We start from the raw sequence: 21,254 nt of genomic DNA on the forward strand, positions 1-21,254 counted from the left end.
CAGTAAGGAAAAACAAAATACCATGTACCAGCATTCACACATCATAGCACAAACATATACATCAAACATACAACAAACTAATCATAAGTATAAATAGAGGCAGCCACACAAATACTGAAATACCACACACTCACACTCCAGCTTCCATACAAATCTGGAGTGTCTTACGTTCGTAACCGGAACGCAGTACCAATAACCAGTGCACCCTTACGTACACTGCCTCACTTATCACATCACCATACATGTGTGGTTTCCAACTACTTCCAAGTACCTGGAACATGATTAAACATCCATATACAATCCATCGACAAAACACTAATATTTTACCGAAACTATCACATTCCACAGTTTCAATACAATTTATTCAAGCAGTCATACTAGGTACTCAAACCATATAAAAAGCAAGTATAAAGTATAATTGTTTTTCCTTACCTCAACTCCGCTGTAATTAACTCCTACGATACCTTCTAGGCCCTATAACATTTAGTCCACCGATAAACTCAATATATTTATTACTCTTACTGTACAGCAACTTTAGCCTAGAATTTGACTTATAAAACGTTTGAATTAGAAGTCCTACTGCTCACAAAATTTTTAGTAAATTGAAAGACCTTTCTAACGGTATAAAGATCATCAAAATCGGAGCTATAACCTAGGAGTTATGCATGTTTTCTCAAAACAGTTTCTTTAAAATCCTGAATCATGCCGATTTCTGAATACAGCCCAAAAATAAAAGTTTTAAAAATAGTTACACCTCGATCTAGACAATACTTTCTTCATAAAAAATGTAGCTATTTTCCTAAGCTTTAAAATGAGATAAAGATCTTTTAAAATGGATCAAAAGTGAGAGAGATATTGAATTTTTACTGAAGACACTTTTTCTGAAACAAAACTTAAAACGAAATACCATAACCGAGTAAAGATCCTAACTTTTGACTGGTAAGAACTCCGAACTAGGGAAAGGTTATTTCAAAGAAAATATGGATTATTGAATTATCTTTATAACAGTACAATAATCACTGTAAAATAATAGATATCGAGAGAGATATCACACTTTTACTAAGGCAATATCGGAAAGAAATTTGAAAAAAAAAACTGTAAATCGACAGTCAGTGTAAAACATGAATTTTTTGACATCGAAATTGTCAGAATTAGGAAAGAGTTTCTTCATAAAAAATATAGATCATTAAATTATCTTTAAAATGGTACCTAAAACACTGAAAACGGACTTACGAGGAGAGAGATATGATAGTTTTATAAAAGCCTATTTCTCTGAAAACGAAAATAAAAACAACTACGAATTTTACCTGAAGATTTCGAAGACACAGAACGATGATCGGTTGATTGCTGACCCCGAAGCTCTTAAGATTAAAACAATTGATTTGGTGCAATAGAGAGGATCAAAAAAAAAATTGAGAGATGGTGAGAATAAATGAATACGATACTATCTGGCTGCTAGGGTTCTAGAGTATATACGTATATAACATATCGTATAATAGGTTTAAATTTAAAAATAAAAATCTAACTAATCAGATAAAATTATGCTGATTTAAATTTTAAATTTTAAACTAACTAATCTAATGCCTCACTATTTATTTATCTCACTATTTAATATATATATCATTTTTTTTTCTTTTTTTTTCCCAGTCACACACGCACAACAACAACAACAACAACAATAAAATATTATTAATAATGATAATAATAATAATAATAATAATAATAATAATAATAATAATAATAATAATAATAATAACAATATAATTGTATCACACTTAATATACCAAATACTAATATATGTATATAAAGTGGATATTACAGAGGACCCTAGCCCTTGACTTCAAAAGCTCTGGGATGGAAGTTTGGACTTCAATAACTTGAATCCAACTCACAATCTTTTAGTATTTTGTACCACGAAAATATGGAGCAACCTAATCCAATCCCTAGTAGCTGAAATTACTCGAACCTGCTGTTGGAAACTTATTTTACCAGGATCTAGATTTACTAACATGTATGTTGACTATAATTCCATAATCCAACATCTTAAATATGAAATTTCTAAAAATGATAAATAAACACATAAGAGATAAATAAATCCTTACATTGATGGTAGTAGAATAATATAACTCCTTCTATTCAGATCTCTAGCCGTTGATTCCTGTCTGTAATAGAATAATATCAAGATCTAAACTTGGATTTTCTCCTCCTTTGATTGTGTTCATTACAGTCTTCCACAAAGGCCTGAGTATCACCTTGAATAGTGTGGGCTAATACTCAAATTACCTTTGGAACAAATTTGAGAGAGAAATTTCATGGTGAATTCAAAAATCAAGAGAAGAGGAAGAAGTGACATTAGCCTTTTTCAATTCTCTTCTCTTTCTTTACATAGGTATTCACATAGGGTTATGTTTAGAAGAGATGGGGTTGTTGAAATATGTTTTACCAGGATCTAGATTTACTAACAAGTATGTTTCATTAACATCCTAATATGAATTTCTAAAATAATGAAATAAACACAAATAAAGTTTAAGAAACCTTACACTGGGTGCAGCGAAATAATATGTCTCCTTCTGCTTAGATCTCTAACCCTTGTATCCTGTCTGTCGCAGAGTATCACCAAGATCTGAGCCTGAATGCCCTTCTCTTCAATTTGGATTCTTCACAATCTTTCGGACTATGATTGAGATACCACTTGATGTGTGTGGGCACTCACTCTATCACTCAAGGTTTCAAAAAATTGAAGAAGAAAAGAGGGAGAGAGAGGTTTGGCTATAGACAATAGGATAGGAGGCTCAATTTTTTCTGAAGGCAAAAATTCATCTCAGTTCATTCTCTTTAGGTGTGAGCCATCACTATCTATTTATAGGTAACCACTAGGTTTAGGTTAGGAATTACTAAGCATTAAAATAATGAAAATATTACTTGGAAAAACCTCATAAAGTGGCCGACCATGGGTTAATGGGCCCCACTTGGGTATTTTTGCAATTTTGACAATTTTCATTTCCATTTTCTCAAAAACGACAATTTTCCAATTTTAACCATTTACATGCCAAAACTAATTATTTAATAACTAAAATAAATTATTAAATAATATTGTCATTTAATATATTTATTAATTAGACATAATAAAGTCTTCCAATTAATAAATAAAACCTAAAATCTCTTTTCTTCACAATTTAGCCCTTGCTTAGTGAAAATTCATAAACTAGACATAGTCTAATTTTAGAATTATAATTGATTAATTAAAATTAATTATTTGAGTCTTACAAGCAGTATGGTCTAAACTAGAATGAGGACCATGGGTCTATATTACTGAGCTTCCAATAAGCTGAACTAGAATTTACCGAGTAAATTCCCTAACTTATTAATTCCTTGTTGCATCCACTCATAGAACTTGGCATTGCACTCTCAATCATATAGAACGCTCTATATGTTCCACCATATAGATACGCTATCACATTTAACCATCGTTATAATCTCAATAATCAAAGATCCTCTATAGATGATTTACACCGAGTAGAAATAAAATTACCATTTCACTCCTCAATGTATTTTATCCTTAAAACACTTAGCTTCATGTAAATGATATTTCAGTGAACTAAAATATAATGACTGAAACAAGAGCTCTTCCATTTACATCTATTAAGCCAAGCTCGAAGGAAATCATCGTTTCACTTCTAAGTACCTATAGAAGCTATAGTATGTTTAGCGCTCCCACTCAATCATACTACCATATTCCCAAAATGTATGTATCACCCTGACCAGAAAGTAGGTTTAACTAACAAATCAAAGAACATGAATAACACTCCTGAGATTGAACCTAAGCGTATCAGGATTAGATCTTTTGATCTAAGATCAACTAGTGATATTGATTCAGAAAGATACACCGGTAAGATTATAATATCTTAACCAATATCAATATCGGTCCAGTCCAATGTATACTCCATACATTCAAAGCTAGCATACTTTGCCAATGTTTTGGAAAGAACATAACACTTATGCAAAGTGTAAGTACACTTCATCGCTGATTATCACATCAGTGTAAATCCAATGCACTGATGAAACATGGACTTTGTCTTTCGAAGCATATAATCACAATCACATTCCAATGTGTTGACATCACTGTAATTGTAAATGACTATATGTTCTGGACTTAACAGATTTGTACATATATTAAACCACATACATGAAAACAACATGCAAACATAAATGACTTCTAATCTTTTATTGATAACAAATCAAATTAGATTGAAATGGATTTTATTTAGGGCATAAAATCCCAACAAACTCCCACTTGCACTAACATAAAATAAGTTGTGCATTTCAATCAATCTATTGTATTGATCTTCAAATCAAGTGTAGTATATTTGACTCAACCTAAATTTCTGGAACCATGAGCAGAAAACATTATGCAACATCCTTTACTATATGCATTACTCATCAAGGGATACTGAAATCCTTACTGCTTATTAAGTATATCTGAATAAACAGAAAACATATCTCTCATTCTTTTAAAGAATGAAATAGAGATAATACAGTGTAGAATTTTCTTCAGTTGAATAACTTTCTGGTAATTTCAAATTTACAAAGTTATATATCTGTACTGATGGAGCTAGAATTATTATAAATGGGTTTTTACACTCTTCTAGAATAACTCCTCCACCCCCAGAGTAATCACCACCTCAGATACTTTATGAGTTGGTGTAGATATAAGGACTATTAATATATACATTCTTACTATCTAATATATAGGTCACTTTCATAAAATCTTTCTTAATTGTCCCTTAATGTTCCTTGTTTGATTACATCTTAGATGGCTCCCACTCAACAGTAGGAGTCTGGTTGAATTCATACATAAAAGTACATTTAACCTCTTACTATTGTTTGAGGGATATCTACTTGTGACATATTAGTCTGAAACTGTAAGTTCCTTCTAGACTAAGTCATCAACATAGCAATCTAGTATTTTAAATTGAGTGTAAAATACTTGCTAGAGATTAAGTAATCAATAGAGATACCATAAAAGTTTTTGACGATTAGGAATTTTTTTCCAAGTCATTCGAATAGACTTTGCAAGAATTCTACTATCTTATTCTCATAATTCTAATAAGTTATTTCTATCCATATGAATGGTTAGATTTACTTTCTCAGTTGTGTTCTAAAGTTCCTATCACAAGTGTCAACCAAATAAAAATGGGTTTAGAATTTTAAAATTCTACCACTGAAATAAGGTAGTGTGATACAACGTTAAAGAAAATTATGGGTATCAATTTTTATTACAACAGTAATATATTAAATGGAACATAAATCAAGATCAAGAATATATTCTGATAATTTGCTAATTCATTATATTTCATCCATGTTTAAAATATGTGTCATAAAGAGTATTGTGGTGTATTGAGTATAGTACAGAGTTCAAAATGAACTACATATTTCAATAGTATAGTCCACCCCTAAGTATATAGAGATTATGATCCACCCCTAAGGGATATAGAGATCATGGTCCATCCCTAAGTGTTATAGGGATCATGTGGAGTTATGAATATAATCCAGAGTTCAATAGATATGAAAGATCGTTGAACTACATATTATTCTTAACTTTTTCCACCCCTATCAGATCAAAAGATCTTTCTATCAAACAAATTCTTAATAATTGTTTTAGAATTAACAATTATTCATAAACATAGAATTAAGATTCTAAGTGTTTATGTAGTATTAACTCTTTCCAGAGTTGAATATACTATAGAACTTTGTCAATAATAGAACATATACACATATAAATAATAAAATATATAAATATAATTGGTACTGGCATACACAAGATAAAGTAAATGAAGCTCAATTCATAAATACAATTCATTCTCAAAATAGAAAACTTTATTATAAAATTCTCCAAAAAAAAAAAGAATTGTCTGTAAGAATATGAAAAATAGAGAATAAAAATCTCAAACTAATAATTGAAATCCAAATTGTTCTTAAACTAAAACAATTAATTAAAAAATAATAGAAGAAGATTTTGAGCTTCATTTTCATCTTGGACTAGCTCCACTCATCTGTCCAACCATCCAATTCAACTCGCTAAGATAGCATCCGAGTTTAAGCAGCTGAAGTTGAAATAAGAAGAAAAACAAATAAACATGGTTAGTAGGTCCAGAATTAATAATCGAAGTAGATAATAATTCTCTAAAACTCATCAGTTTATATGAAAAGAAATAGCTTGTTTCTTTGCTAGAAATTTAGGGCATTGGGATTTCCAGTGGCCCTTTTCATTGCAATAGAAGCATTTTCCTTTTGGTGTATCACCAGGAGTAACAACCTTTTTCTTTTTAACTGTTTTCACAGCTTGAACAGGCTTCTTGCTATTATTACACTTCTTCTTGTTCTTGGGTTTGGAAGTAGAGGGAAAGTTTGCCTCGGCCTTAGCCGCCCCATTAGCATTTCCAGAATTAATGGGCTTTAGATCCTTTCTTTTGCGGTCCTCAAATTTTCAAATGTCTGAAGGTCGTTAACCAACTCGTGAAAGTCTTGTTCCTTCTTATTCATGACATAATTTGAAGTGTAAGGCAGAAAGGCTGGAGTCAGACTATTCAAGATTAGACTCACTTGAGTTGTCTGATCCATAACAACTCCATGATTCTGAGCTTCTTGGAAATAACTTGTCATTTGGAGAAGGTGATCACGCACGTTCTGATGAGGGTTCATCCAGGCATTGATAAAATTCCTCGTCGCTTCAAAGCGAGATTGAATTGATGCCATCCCGAATAGGTCAGTTAACTGTTTCATGATTTGTGCAGTCGTGTCAGTGTTGTCAAACCTTGTTTTCAAGGTGTCAACCATGCTGGAAAGCATGAAGTATCGAGCTTTGTTGTTGGCATTCTGCCAACGCTCGTACTTCTCCTTTACAGCTTTGGTTGCATTATCACCCGACTGCTCAAGAGACGGTTCAGTTAACACAAACATGGCATTTTCACCAATGAGAGCAATATTAATATTCTCTTTCCATTTGGGAAAGTTAGATCCATTCAGCTTATTATCAGTCAATAGTGACACCATGGGGTTGGTCATTGTCATGTTGGATACTACAAATAACAATAAATAGAAATCAAGTAAGGTTCAAAACAAAATCTCATTAAGAAATTATTACCACATAGCAAGTAGGAATGTCAAGCGAAAATACTAAAACATACAATCCTAAATAATTTCCAAGGTTTTCAACAAACTGATATCAGTGTCCCGTTTAGGCGAGAGTCAAAGTTACCATCCATTGAATAGAGTTGTCAGCTCATCTAAAATGATTAACATTCTAGCAACCTTTTATTTGATCAAGATGAGAATTCAGCGTTGTCCCGTTTAGGCGAGAGTCAAGGCTATTCTATCTTATGAGCATCTACCATTGTTTCATACTTTCATAAGCCCTATTAATACTCACCACCATTAGGGTGATCCATACTAAAAATAAACACTTTCAAAAAATACTTATCTTTCGAGATTCTACGGCGTTAAATTGCTAATGAACGTTCCTCCATTAGGGGCGATTACTCACTAAAACAATAACTATGTAGAACCAACAAAGGAGATCGAATACCCTAATAATAATAAAACTCATTATTTAAAATGTATTTTCTTCTAATATTTATTTTAATCTATTTATTTTAAATATATATTTATTGAATTAAAATTTCAAATTTAGAATAAAATTCTAAATATAAATTTTAATTTAATATTTATAAAATTATACATAGATGGATAAGAAAATAAAATAAATTATTTCCATCTTAGTAATAATTTTCAATAAATATTTAGAAAATTATTCGAATTAAGTTGTATCAAAATTAATTTAAATTAATTTGCAACTCAAATTTAATTTTCTATAAATATATATATTGCATTTCGAAAAATTAAAGTATATAAGAATACAATTTTCGAAAATGCTCTAAAATAAAATAAAAATAAATCCTGAAAAAATTATTCTAATTTTATGTTGGTCCAAAATTAATTAATAAAATTAATTTTCAACTAAAATATAATTTTCCTATTTAATTAAATATAAATAAAAATTCAAATATTTAAGTATCATGATGAAAATCAACTTAAATATTAATTTTCTATTTAATTAAATCTTACTAGAAAAATACTTTAAGCAAAGCAGATAATAGCTATCTAGACTTTCATTGACTAATTAATTAATTTTCTAATTATAATATATTTTAGTTCATTTATTTTAATTAATCATTAAATGAAAAAATCATTGATTTATGTTGGTCCAAAATTAATTAAAATAAATAATTAATTTTCAACTTTAATCTATTTTTCAAATAAAAAATCAAAATTTCTTGCATAATATATGCTATTTCGAAAATAATGATTAACAAAATAAAATAAAATATATTTGAAAATTAATCAAATTTAAGTTGTTTTTTGTTTAAAAAAAAATATCCAACTTAAAATAATTTTTTATTTAATTAAATTTCATGAAATTTATAATATTTAAGTATCATGATGAAAATCAACTTAAATATTTAATCTTCAATTTAATTAAATGTATTAAATACAAGAATTAAATAATTAAGTATGAGCGAAAGTTAATTATTAATTCTAATTTAATACTAGAAAAATATTTTTAAAAAAATTAAGTTGGTCCAAAATTAATTAAAATAAATAATACTAGAAATAACTATCTAGAATATATTTCAATTAACTAAGTGTTTTTCTAAAATTAACTTTAAAATATTAAAATGAAAAATAAATTTCATATATTTTAAAAGTTAATTATGTTGCTAATTCAATTTTAATTAGGTTATACTAATATAATTAACCTAATACAATTATTCAAATAAGGCAAATGTGCCTTCATAATTGGGGTGGTTCATGTGAGGGAGGGTTGGGTTCAGTATGTCGTACTCACTGCTATTGGCCCCCTAACTCTCACACAAGGCCCAAAGGAGAGGTATGTAACCTTTAAGTAAACAATTGTTATTAATTGATAAGCCCAATTCTAATTGGGCCTAAATAAAATTACCTAAGTGAAATTTTATTTTAGCAACCTAGTCCATTTACTTAGTAAAACTTAAATGGGCTTCCTATATGCATCTAAGCCTAATAAGCTAACACATAGGCTCACACAGGTCAAATAATTTGGATGGGCCCTATCATGTTACTAGGTTTACACAGATGAAAGAAATGCAAAATTTACCTGTTACAAATTATTTATAATCTATTGACAATTAGACTGTGATTAAAATCAGATCATTGGATCTGTGAACAAGTTAATCATAGCAATTTAGATCAGATAAATAATAGGTTTGTAAATTTTTTTTAAAAAATATAAAATAATAATCAAACAATAAAAACAAACAAGTAACTGATCTGGAATATCTGGAAAGTAAGCTAAAATATCTCAATTTTAAAATTTTAAAAAAATTAAATTTTAAAATAAATAACTTAACTAGAATTCAAATTTAGGTTGCTAGTAAATATTTGAAAAAATTCATAAATTTAACAAACTCCTAAATTTCCTAAATTCTAACAAAAAATATAAAAAAAATATCTAACCAATTTTTAAATTTCAAGTTTATTCAAAATTTAAATTTATTTAAAATTTCTAATAAGATAATATAATAAAATATCTTGAAATTTAAATTTAGATATTTCAATATTATATTCTAAGTCTTATAGTTTAATAAATTTAAATATTACATAAATAAACTAATTGAAAAAAATAGATATTTTAGTATGGTTAGAATATATTATTAAAAATAATAAAATAAAACAAGTTTCAAAATTTATGGTTTTGAAACCCTAAAATTTCTATTCAAACCTAAGCTAACCAATTTTTTTAATTTCATGTTATTTTTTTGCCAAAATATAATTTTAATAAAAAAATATCTAATAAGATAAACTGTTAAACCTAACATATTCCTAATCTTATAATTTTAATTAATAAAATAGATTCTAAAAATAACAAATTTGAAAAAGATATGATATGTTAGGAAATTTTGAAAATTTGAGCAAGATTAATTAAAAGATAATATTTTAATATCAAAGTAAGATCATTCAAATTTAAAAAATAATATCTGATCTTATAATTAAAATAAATAAAACAATCTAAAATTTCAAAATTAACCATAAGACTATTTTTGTGAGAAATCAAATTTTCAAAATTCAAAGCCTACTAATATCTAAAACTAATTTTAATTAATTAAAAAAATTAATTTTATTCTGACAAGTAGATTTTTAATTGAAAAATCAGATTCTACACAAAATTCTACCAAAAATTGGCTTTTGTTTTAATGAAAAACGATTTTTGAATCAAAAGATATGAAGAAAACAAGTTTGAGGGGTATGCAATGCATACCCTTGTGCACGCGGAAGCAAGGAAGCAGACGAGAAACGAGGCTGCGTGCAGCCTCAGTGGCCGAGTAACCTCGGCGCATGCAGCCTCTTTAGATAGAGGTGTATTCGAGAAATCTCGGCCAATTCTGTCTGAATGGGCTAGCGTGTCCGAGCGGCTCCAAGGCTCGTGCGCGCGAGTGTGTGACTCAAATCCTAATATTTTCGTTCAAATTCAAAAAATCATATCTAATTCATAAAAAATCTAAATTAGGTTTTGTAAAAGCCTAAATTTATTAATTTTTTGTCTACTTTCCAGTAAAAATAATTTTAGATCGAAATAAAAAATATTTCAGTACCATACATTGTGATTTCTAAACTATCATCACATAGGCACATAAACCACATGAAACCATCCAAATCAATGCAAATCATCGTTTTAATTCATATTTCATGAAAGTAAATCATTACCATGGCTCTGAGGCTAGTTGTTGGAATATGTTTTACCAGGATCTAGATTTACTAACAAGTATGTTTCATTAACATCCTAATATGAATTTCTAAAACAATGAAATAAACACATATAAAGTTTACATTGGGTGCAGCGGAATAATATGTCTCCTTCCACTCAGATCTCTAACCCTTGTATCCTGTCTGTCGCAGAGTATCACCAAGATCTGAGCCCGAATGTCCTTCTCTTCAGTTTGGATTCTTCACAATCTTCCAGACTATGATTGAGATACCACTTGATGTGTGTGGGCACTCACTCTATCACTCAAGGTTTCAAAAAATTGAAGAAGAAAAGAGGGAGAGAGAGGTTCGGCTATAGACAATAGGATAGGAGGCTTAATTTTTTCTGAAGGCAAAAATTGATCTAATTTCATTCTCTTTAAGTGTGAGCCATCACTATCTATTTATAGGTAACCACTAGGTTTAGGTTAGGAATTACTAGACATTAAAATAATGAAAATATTAATTGGAAAAACCTCATAAAGTGGTCGGCCATGGGTTAATGGGCCCCACTTGGGTATTTTTGCAATTTTGACAATTTTTATTTCCATTTCCTCAAAAATGCCAATTTTCCAATTTTAACCATTTAAATGCCAAAACTAATTATTTAATAACTAAAATAAATTATTAAATAATATTTTCATTTAATGTATTTATTAATTAGACATAATAAAGTCTTCCAATTAATAAATAAAACCTAGAATCTCTTTTCTTCACAATTTAACCCTTGCTTAGTGAAAATTCATAAACTAGACATAGTCTAATTTTAGAATTATAATTGATTAATTAAAATCAATTATTTGAGTCTTACAAGCAGTATGGTCTCAACTAGAATGGGGAGCAGGGCCTATATTACTGAGCTTCCAATAAGCCGAACTAGAATTTACCTAGTAAATTCCCTAACTTATTAATTCCTTGTTGCATCCACTCATAGAACTTGAAATTGCACTCTCAGTCATATAGAATGCTCTATATGTTCCACCATATGGATACGCTATCACATTTAGCCATCGTTATAATCTCAATAATCAAAGATCCTCTATAGATGATGTACACAGAGTAGAAATAAATTTACCGTTTCACTCCTCAATGTATTTTATCCTTAAAACACTTAGCTTCCTGTAAATGATATTTCAGTGAACTAAAATATAATCACTGAAACAAGAGCTCTTCCATTTACATCTATTAAGCCAAGCTCGAAGGAAATAATCGTTTCACTTCTAAGTACCTGTAGAAGCTATAGATTCGATATCTATGTTTAGCGCTCCCACTCAATCATATTATTATGTTCCTGAAATGTATGTATCACCCTGACCAGAAAGTAGGTTTAACTAACAAATCAAAGAACATGAATAGCACTCCTGAGATTGAACCTAAGCGTATCAGGATTAAGATCTTTTGATCTAAGATCAATTAGTGATATTGATTCAGAAAGATACAACGGTAAGATTATAATATCTTAACCAAGATCAATATCAGTCCAGTCCAATGTATACTCTATACATTCGAAGCTAGCATACTTTGCCAATGTTTTGAAAGAACATAACACTTATGCAAAGTGTAAGTACACTTCATCGCTGATTGTCACATCAGTGTAAATCCAATGCACTGATGAAACAGGGACTTTGTCTTTCGAAGCATATAATCACAATCACATTCCACTGTGTTGACATCACTGTAATTGTAAATGACTATATGTTCTAGACTTAACAGATTTTGTACATATATTAAACCACAAACGTGAAAACAACATGCAAACATAAATGACTTCTAATCTTTTATTGATAACAAATCAGATTAGATTGAAATGTGTTTTATTTAGGGCATAAAATCCCAACACTTGGAATAAAGACTTTTGCTAAATCTTTCTCTTAGGGTCGAATATACATATGAGCTTTGGAGTTAGATTTTTACCACTTTATTTTAACTAATGAAATAAAAGTGTCTTTTCTAATTTTAGCACTTTTCTCTTCTAATTATTTAAATACCAATTTTATTTTAATAATTATAAATAATGTCAAATAAAATACAATTTAATTATATTTATTAATTAGACCCACCAATTGTACTAAGTAACAAATGAACCCTTATTTCTTTTTTCTTCTAAAAAATACCCAAACTTGGTGACAATGCTCAAATAAGACATAGGCTATTTTTGAATTCTAATCAACTTATTAAATCAATTAGTTGAGTCTACAAGTGATATTATCCCAAATAATGTGGGGACCGTGAGCCTATGTAACCAAGCTCCTAATAAGAAGATCTTGGAATTTACAAAGTAAATTTCCTAACTTATTAATTCCTTCTGACTCCACTATAGATTCGAAATTACACTCTTGATTACATAGAACGCTCTATATACCAAATATAGATATATTATGAATTATCATTGTTACAATCTAAATAGTCAATGATTCTCTATAGATGATTTACATTGAGTAGGGACAAATTTACTATTTTATCCTTCAATGTATTTTATCCTTAAAACACTTAGCTACATGTATATAATATTTTAATAAACTAATATAGTTATTGAAATGAGCGCTTTATCATTTATCGCATTAAACCAAGCTCTAAGGAAACCATCATTTTACTTCTAATAGAAGCTTTAGATTCCATATCTATGATTAACACTCTCACTCAATTGAACTACCGAGTTCAAGATGCAAGTATTGGGCTGATCCTATTGGTTAGCTATAATAAACAAGTCAAATTAAGCTAGAATTTAATCATCTCAAGATTGAGATCAATTAATCTAAGATCAACTAAGTGAAATTGACTTAAAAAAAAGAGATAACGATAAGTTTATGATACCTTTTCTACTATCAATATCGGTCAAGTCTGATGTATAGCCGATACATATAATACTACTTTACTTTGCTAATGCATTGGAAAGAACATTCCACTTATACAAGTGTAAGTAAATCACATTGTTGATTATCACGTCAATGTAAATCCAGTGCATTGATAAATTATAAGACTAAATAGTTTGAAGCATATAATCATGATTATTTTCCAGTGTATAGACAACACTATAATCATGAATAACTATATGTTTAAGATTTAATAAAAATTTATATATTAAACATATAATCATAAAATTAATTATGTGAATCATGCAATATAAAATGATTTTTGATCTTTTATTAATTAGTAAATCTGATTATATTGAATTGGGTTTTATTTAGGGCATAAAATCCCAATAAACTCCCACTTGCACTAATATAAAACTAAAATTGTATTTCAATTAATCTCATCATCTTGATGTCCAGATTAAGTGTAGTATGTACTATTATCTTTGTAATAAGATCTGACAGGTTGTATTCAATATCAACCTTCTTTACCATTACATCTCCTTTGTAACACCCTAACCCTTAGGGACACCACGTGTGTGTTTATAAACTAGTTTATAATTATAAATAGCAGTTTAGATAAAATGTAATTTAATAAAATTTTACTAAGTAATCTAAATAATAAAATTATGGCATAGTCCTTATTTATGATTGGGAATCCCCTATTTAAAATATTACAAAACATGCCATTACAGTTTTAACATAAAATACATTTAAAAGTTTAGAACATTTGAAATACAATTCCTCACAACTCAGCACCACTTGCTGGTAAGCTGATATGTACATTTACTGAAGAAGATTCTTGACTCATGAAATACAGTTTTAACATATCAGTACATTTACTGATATGTACATTTATGATTGGGAATCCCCTATTTAAAATATTACAAAACATGCCATTACAATTTTAACATAAAATACATTTAAAAGTTTAGAACATTTGAAATACAATTCCTCACAACTCAGCACCACTTGCTGGTAAGCTAATATGTACATTTACTGAAGAAGATTCTTGACTCATGGTTGTCCAAACATCTCTACCTATTACCTGTACCACATAGCACCCGCGAGTCACAAGGACTCAGCAAGAAAAGTAGTAACAATAATCATATAATTCACCACACAATATCAACAAGTAAACTCACATTGTTAGAATCAAATAACCGTATATCATTCACATATTTACATTTGAATCATTACAAATATTCAAAAATATTGAATGTTAATATAAAAATATGTTGGGTTTTATGCCCTAAATAAAACTCTGTTTCAATGTAATCCAGATTATTCAATATCAATAAAGTAACAGAAGTAATTTTTCATTCACTTGTGTATGTTTTGGTTCACTTAATCAATTGCTTGTCTATTTGATTTATAAATTCATCCAAACCCCTTTTCACATACTTGATCATGTTTATTGTGTTGTCAACACAGTGGAAAATAAACATGACTATGTGAATAAAGTATTCCTAGATTTATCAGAACACTGGGTTTTACTGATATGACAATCTACAACAGAGTTTACTTACATTTGGAGAAATGTTATGTTCTTTCCAGAACATAGGTTAAAGTAAAGCTCAGGTTGGATGCATGGAGTATGCATTGGAATGGACCGATATTGAACTTTGAATTAGATTTTGAAACTTACCGTAAATATCTATTCAATTCAATATCATAAGTTGATCCTAGATCACATGATCGAAATCCTGATATGGTTAGGCTCAATTTCAAGAGTATTATTCGTGTTCTTTGATTTGTTAGTTAAGCCTAATCTTTAATCTGGGCAATACATACATTTTGGGAACACGGTAGTGCGATTGAGTGGGAGCGCTAACATAAATATGGAATCTATAGCTTCTATCTGGCGAATAGTAAGCAAAGGGTGATTTCCTTCGAGCTTAACCAAACGAGATAAATGATTGAGTACTCATTTCACTTAGTTGAAATATCATTTATACAGGGTTAAGTGTTTTAAGGATAAAATACATTGTAGGGTGTTACAGTAATTTAGTCCCTTTACAGTGTAAATCATCCATATAGAGGATCATTGATCACATTAGGATTATAAAAATGGATAACTAATAATGTGTCTATATGGTGGAACATATAGAGCATTCTATATACTGAGAGTGCAATTCTGAGTTCTATGTGTGGATTCAACGAAGAATTAATAAGTCAGTGAATTTAAGTGGTAAATTCTAGATCTGCTTATTGGAAGCTCGGATATATAGACCCATGGTCCCCTCACTAGTTGAGATGATATTACTTGTAAGACTCATTTAATTGATTTTAATTAATCAATTAAAAATTCTCAAGATAGACTTGTCTATTTGAGAATTTATCACTTATTAAGGGCAAAACAGTAAATAGAGATTTTGAAGGGCATATTTATTAATTAGGAAACTTTAATTAGTTTCATTATTAATAAAATAAATGACAATATATTATTTGATAATTAATTTTAATTATTAAATAATTAGATTTGACATTTATGTGGTTGAACAAAGGAATTGGCAGTTTTTGACAAAACAGGAAACTATCAGTGTAGGAAAAGGAAAGTTGGAAAAGTGGCAAGCCTTGTTTCCACAATGCCTAGGCCGGCCACTTAGCTTCCCTTTTCTCTTTGATTTTTTCAATTCCAAATGTCAATCATAGCCCTTGGTGGTCTTCTATAAATAGAAGGCAAAGGCTTCAGAGTTGAACACAACTGTACAACCTTTTCACAATATTATTCTGAAAGAATTTTCTCTCAGAAAATTCTCTCTGAGCCGCCACCCTCTCTCTCTCTCTTCCTTCACTATTTCGAAATGTATAAGTAATACCTCAAGTAATACCTCAATCATAGTGAGGAAGGCTGTGTAGAATTCAGAAACAACAAAGAAGGACTATCGGGCTCAGATCTTGATTATACTCTGGTACAGAAAGGAATCAAGGGTTAGAGATCTGAGTGGGAGGAGACATATATTCCGCTGAAATCACTGTAAGATTTCTGATACTCTTATGTGTTTAATTTCCTATCGTTTTAGAAGTTCATATTTAGGTTGTTAAATCAACATACTTGTGAGTAGATCTAAGATCCTGGTAAAATAATTTCCAACAAGATATACAATTACCAGCCCAACAATAATAACTATAGACATTACTTTATAAAGTAATTATTTTTGCTACTTATCGATCAAAGTAATCTCAATACCTCACTTGACATACTAATGTACTTATGGTTATTTAGTAAAATTACTCTGATATTCAGAATTGATAACCTAATATCCAAATTAAGAATATATTTAAATAACGATATTCTAATAGTAATATAACATATCAAGTCATATTTATCAATTTATAAATTAACCATCATTTTTATTGCCTAATAAGATAACTTCAGTGTCCTCACCTAGAATTTATATATTAAATTGCTTATAAGACAAGTCAGTGCCCTAACCTAGCACCTATATATCACATCGCCTAATCAAGTAAGTCGATGCCTAACCTGGCATCCATATATGTCTATCATTATCTAATCAAACAATTGATAAGTAGGAAACCTAACAATAGTTCCTATTTATAGTCATCACTTTTGATACTTAATCCTTCGGTATCTAAATATTGTTGCCTAATAAAACAACCCCTCTTTTTCATTGCCAAATCAGACAATATTTACATCATCGTTTAGTAAGACAATCTTTTTTATCATTGTCTAATAACACAACCCTTTTTACATTACATAACAGTAATTACCGTATCTTAATCTCAATATTAATTAATTCACAATGAATAATAATCCTATCTCAACATAACATGCTACATAGTACAAATATATTTTTCTTACCTTTAATCCAGATTCATACATGTCGGCCAACCTAAGTGGAGAAACATTGAAAAATCATGGCCCTATACCATAACAACGGTAAACTGATAAGTGTCTATTCTAAAACACTTCCTTATACTCACATAAAACAATCTAAGATTTTCTATTGAATCTCGTGGTAAAAACACCCTATAATAAATTATATATTTTGGCTCTAATTTATACTTCACACTTTAGAGCTCTTTCGAAGCTTCAAAACGGTATATAAAAAGTCTAAAATGGACACCTGAGTGAAAAGTTATAGCCAAAATATAAAAATCACCATTTCTCGATTACTGCCAAATAGAATTCCAGTTGGTACAGCCTTGTACCATTCAAAATTCTGGTTCACAACAGTAGGGACTAAAAAATTTTAAGTTTTCAAAGTCCCAAAACTTGCTCCAAACTAAACCAATTGATCTCAAACTTCACTAGAAAAATCATATAACATCCATATAACAATCTCTATGTGACAGAAATTAAAAGCATGCACTAATTGGTTCGGGTAACACATACATCTTGGGAACATGATAATACAATTGAGTGGGAACGCTAATCATAGATATGTAATCTATAGCTTCTATTTGGACATAGAAGTGAAATGATGATTTCCTTCGAGCTTGGCTTTATAGAGATAAATGGAAGAGGCAAGAGCTCTTATTTCAGTAATTATATTAGTTTACTGAAATATCATTTATAGCTAAGTATTTTAAGGATAAAATATATTTGGGGGTGAAATGGTAAATTTATCCCTACTCGATATAAATCATCTATAGATGATCTTTGATTATTAGAATTAGAACGATGGATAATTTCATAGCGTATCTATATCGTGGAACATATAGAGCGCTCTATATAATTGAGAGTGCAATTCCAAATCTATAGTGGTGCAGGATGAATTAATAAGTTAGGGAATTTACTTGGTAAATTCTAGATCTACTTATTAGAAGCTCGATTATACAGGCCCATGATCCCCACACTAGTTGAGACAATACTACTTGTAAGACTCAGTTAATTAATTTTAATTAATCAATTATAATTCTAAAATTAGACTATGTCTTATTTATGAATATTGCTTTACCTCGTGGTACTGCTACATCATTTTTAGTACAAATATTTTTTTCTTTCTCCATCTAATTAAATTAAAATAATAAGTTTTATTAAGAAGTAAAAACTAAAATAATCAGTCATAAAACTAAAGACTAATCTAACACGAAAAACATACAATAATTATGATGAAAGCATCATCATCATCCTATTCTATTTGGGTACCTAAAAATTTTAAAGAGTGACCAAAGTAATGTAAACACTTGATATGATATATCAGTATTCTTTTTTTGTGGATTAAAGTGTTTGTTATTATTACTCAATATGACTTTGTCAATACAAAGAAAATAAACAAAGTAAGCAGTAACACTAAACAATTTGAATTGGCACAAACTGTACTCACTAAAATACCAATACCAGTATACCAGAGACACTGATTTTTTTGAGACCAATACTAGTATACCAGTATTCCTTTTTTGCCGATTTTTTTTTAAACAGAAGCTTGCAAAAAGCACACTCCATTAAAATTTAGCTTCACTGTTGGCTTTAGCTACAATTTGCAACATATGTAATGTATAATTTGCATATCATGATGGCCCCACTTGTACACATAATTATATCTAAGCAGAGCCCTTTAGACAAGATTTAAACATTAATTCTCCACCCAAAACTGTTCTATCCAAGAAACTCAAGCAACTAAACATTACTTGCACCTTATGTATAAATAATGCCTGATATAATTCTGAGACAAATAAAACTAAAATCCCCAACTTAAAAATAAGTTAATTAAACTTCTAATCCATGTCTTTACAAGATAAAACCCCTAATCCCAATATGTATTTATAACCTAAATTTCTTTCTCAATAATAACAGTGTACGGAAAGTGAGTGCGCCCAGCTTATATATTTATAGGAAAAAACTTGTATTGCAGTGGTGGAGATCAGGAAACACGCGAAAAGCAAAAAAAGGAGGGTTTCTCATAGAACCCAATTGACTCTTACACACCAGACTAAGGAAATTGAAGAAAAAAATTGATTCGACAGGAGAAAAAAATAAAAAAAAATATTTTCATGGCATTGAAGGGAAGAGTTAAGAGATAAACCTTGATTGTGTAGGAGTTGTTGATGATGGAGTTGGCGAACGGCGGCGTGGGTGATCGGGGATGGAGAAGACTCCTACGATTGAGGGTGAGGAGCCGCAATCTATCTCTAGGTTGATTTTACGAATGAAAAAAAAAATAAGTAAAATGATAATTTTTTAATTTGAATGAGGGTAATTGGGTCAACTAAAAAATTCATTAAACCCAAATTTTAGCTTCCCGTGAAATTCATTATAGCTTTTACTTAAAGTTGGCCCACACCAACTTTTAGATTTTAGCAACTGGAAGAGATTACACTAGAGCCCAACTGAAAAATAAGTGGGATGGATTGAAAAATGAATGGAAGCTTTGGAAGCAACTCAAGGGAAAAGAAACTGGTTTAGGATGGAGTATGCAAAAGAATGCAATTGATGAAACTGAAGATTGGTGGGATAGTAAATTACAGGTACATTATAATCTTGTAAAATATTTATATAAAACTAAAAGACTTTTTTATACATGGTACATTTAATTAACGAAATTCCTTTTGTAGACTCATCCTGATGCTGCAAAGTTTCGCATTCGGGGAATTGAACCAAAAGTAGAGGAAAAATTAGATAGGATTTTTATGAACATTGTTGCTACAAGAGAGCATGCTTGGACAACTTCATCTGGAATAATTCCATCTGAGTCTGAAAAACCTTTTAATGATACTGAAACCTTACATGAACAACTTTAGAGTAGTGATGATGATTTAGAGACGCCTAATATTGATAGATTTTCTAAAGAGAAAATTAGCAAGAGATCAACCGAGCCACTTGAGAAACAAAATAAAAAGGTGAAAAATGAAAAAGGAAAAATGAAAAAGACAAGGCCTGTAATGATATTTGAACAAATTAGTCGCCTTGCTGATGCCGTGGAGACAAGAAGTAAAAATTTTGAAATAGTTATAAAGGAGAATAGTATTGCCGAAGTTATGAAAATATTAAATTCTTTGCCTGAAATCAAAAAAGGGAGCAGCTTGTATTTATTTGCAACTCGCTTGTTTATCATGAAAGAGAAGAGAGAGATGTTTGTTTCTTTGGAAGAACCTGAGTTGATGCTCACTTGGCTCAAGAATGAGTATACTCTGGAATACTTATAATGCTTAAATAGCTCTGAATAGTAGTATTTATTTTCTAAACTTTGTGTTGTGACTTTAATATATGTTTGTTATGTTATTTCTTCAATTGTATTTGCTTTCAAGACTTGGTGTTATCACTATTTAAAATAAATATGCTTTATTATTTTTTAAACTTGTATTTGCTATGTAGACTCTATGGCTATTTGATATCTATTTCATATATATATATATTTTATATTTACAGGTTTATTTTAAATTAAAAATAATGGCAAACACCGATGACGAGATTAAGTTACAATTGGTGTATGTAGCTACATACCTTGTTCAACATTATTATACAACATACATTGAAAAGACTCCTTGTATGAATTCTTCTCAAACTGGTCAGATGTGGTTGATGGAAATATTACAAGGAAATGAAAGTAGATGTTATAGAATGTTTAGGATGGAGAAATATGTTTTTATTAAATT

The 21,254-nt window shown here is 29.5% G+C and overlaps 1 protein-coding gene across 1 annotated transcript; it reads left to right on the forward strand.

Annotated features, from left to right (window-relative positions):
* Positions 1 to 19,709: 19,709 nt before the first annotated feature.
* LOC115713384 (L10-interacting MYB domain-containing protein-like) lies at positions 19,710 to 20,399 on the forward strand. Its single transcript, XM_061113555.1, has 3 exons — positions 19,710 to 19,769; positions 19,953 to 20,126; positions 20,214 to 20,399. The coding sequence occupies exons 1-3, from the start codon at positions 19,710 to 19,712 to the stop codon at positions 20,397 to 20,399; spliced, it is 420 nt and encodes a 139-aa protein (XP_060969538.1).
* The last annotated feature ends 855 nt before the right edge of the window (positions 20,400 to 21,254 follow it).

The sequence above is a fragment of the Cannabis sativa genome, chromosome 4 (genome assembly GCF_029168945.1).
Source record: "Cannabis sativa cultivar Pink pepper isolate KNU-18-1 chromosome 4, ASM2916894v1, whole genome shotgun sequence".
In the NCBI taxonomy this organism is placed as follows: domain Eukaryota; kingdom Viridiplantae; phylum Streptophyta; class Magnoliopsida; order Rosales; family Cannabaceae; genus Cannabis; species Cannabis sativa.

Bases quoted from the DNA above. Each gene is read 5' to 3' on its own strand.
- LOC115713384 (XM_061113555.1), top strand. From the start codon at position 19,710: ATGGAGTTGGCGAACGGCGGCGTGGGTGATCGGGGATGGAGAAGACTC. The intron at 19,770-19,952 runs GTGAGGAGCCGC...ACCAACTTTTAG, and splicing joins GAAGACTCCTACGATTGAGG to ATTTTAGCAACTGGAAGAGA. The intron at 20,127-20,213 runs GTACATTATAAT...TTCCTTTTGTAG, and splicing joins GGTGGGATAGTAAATTACAG to ACTCATCCTGATGCTGCAAA.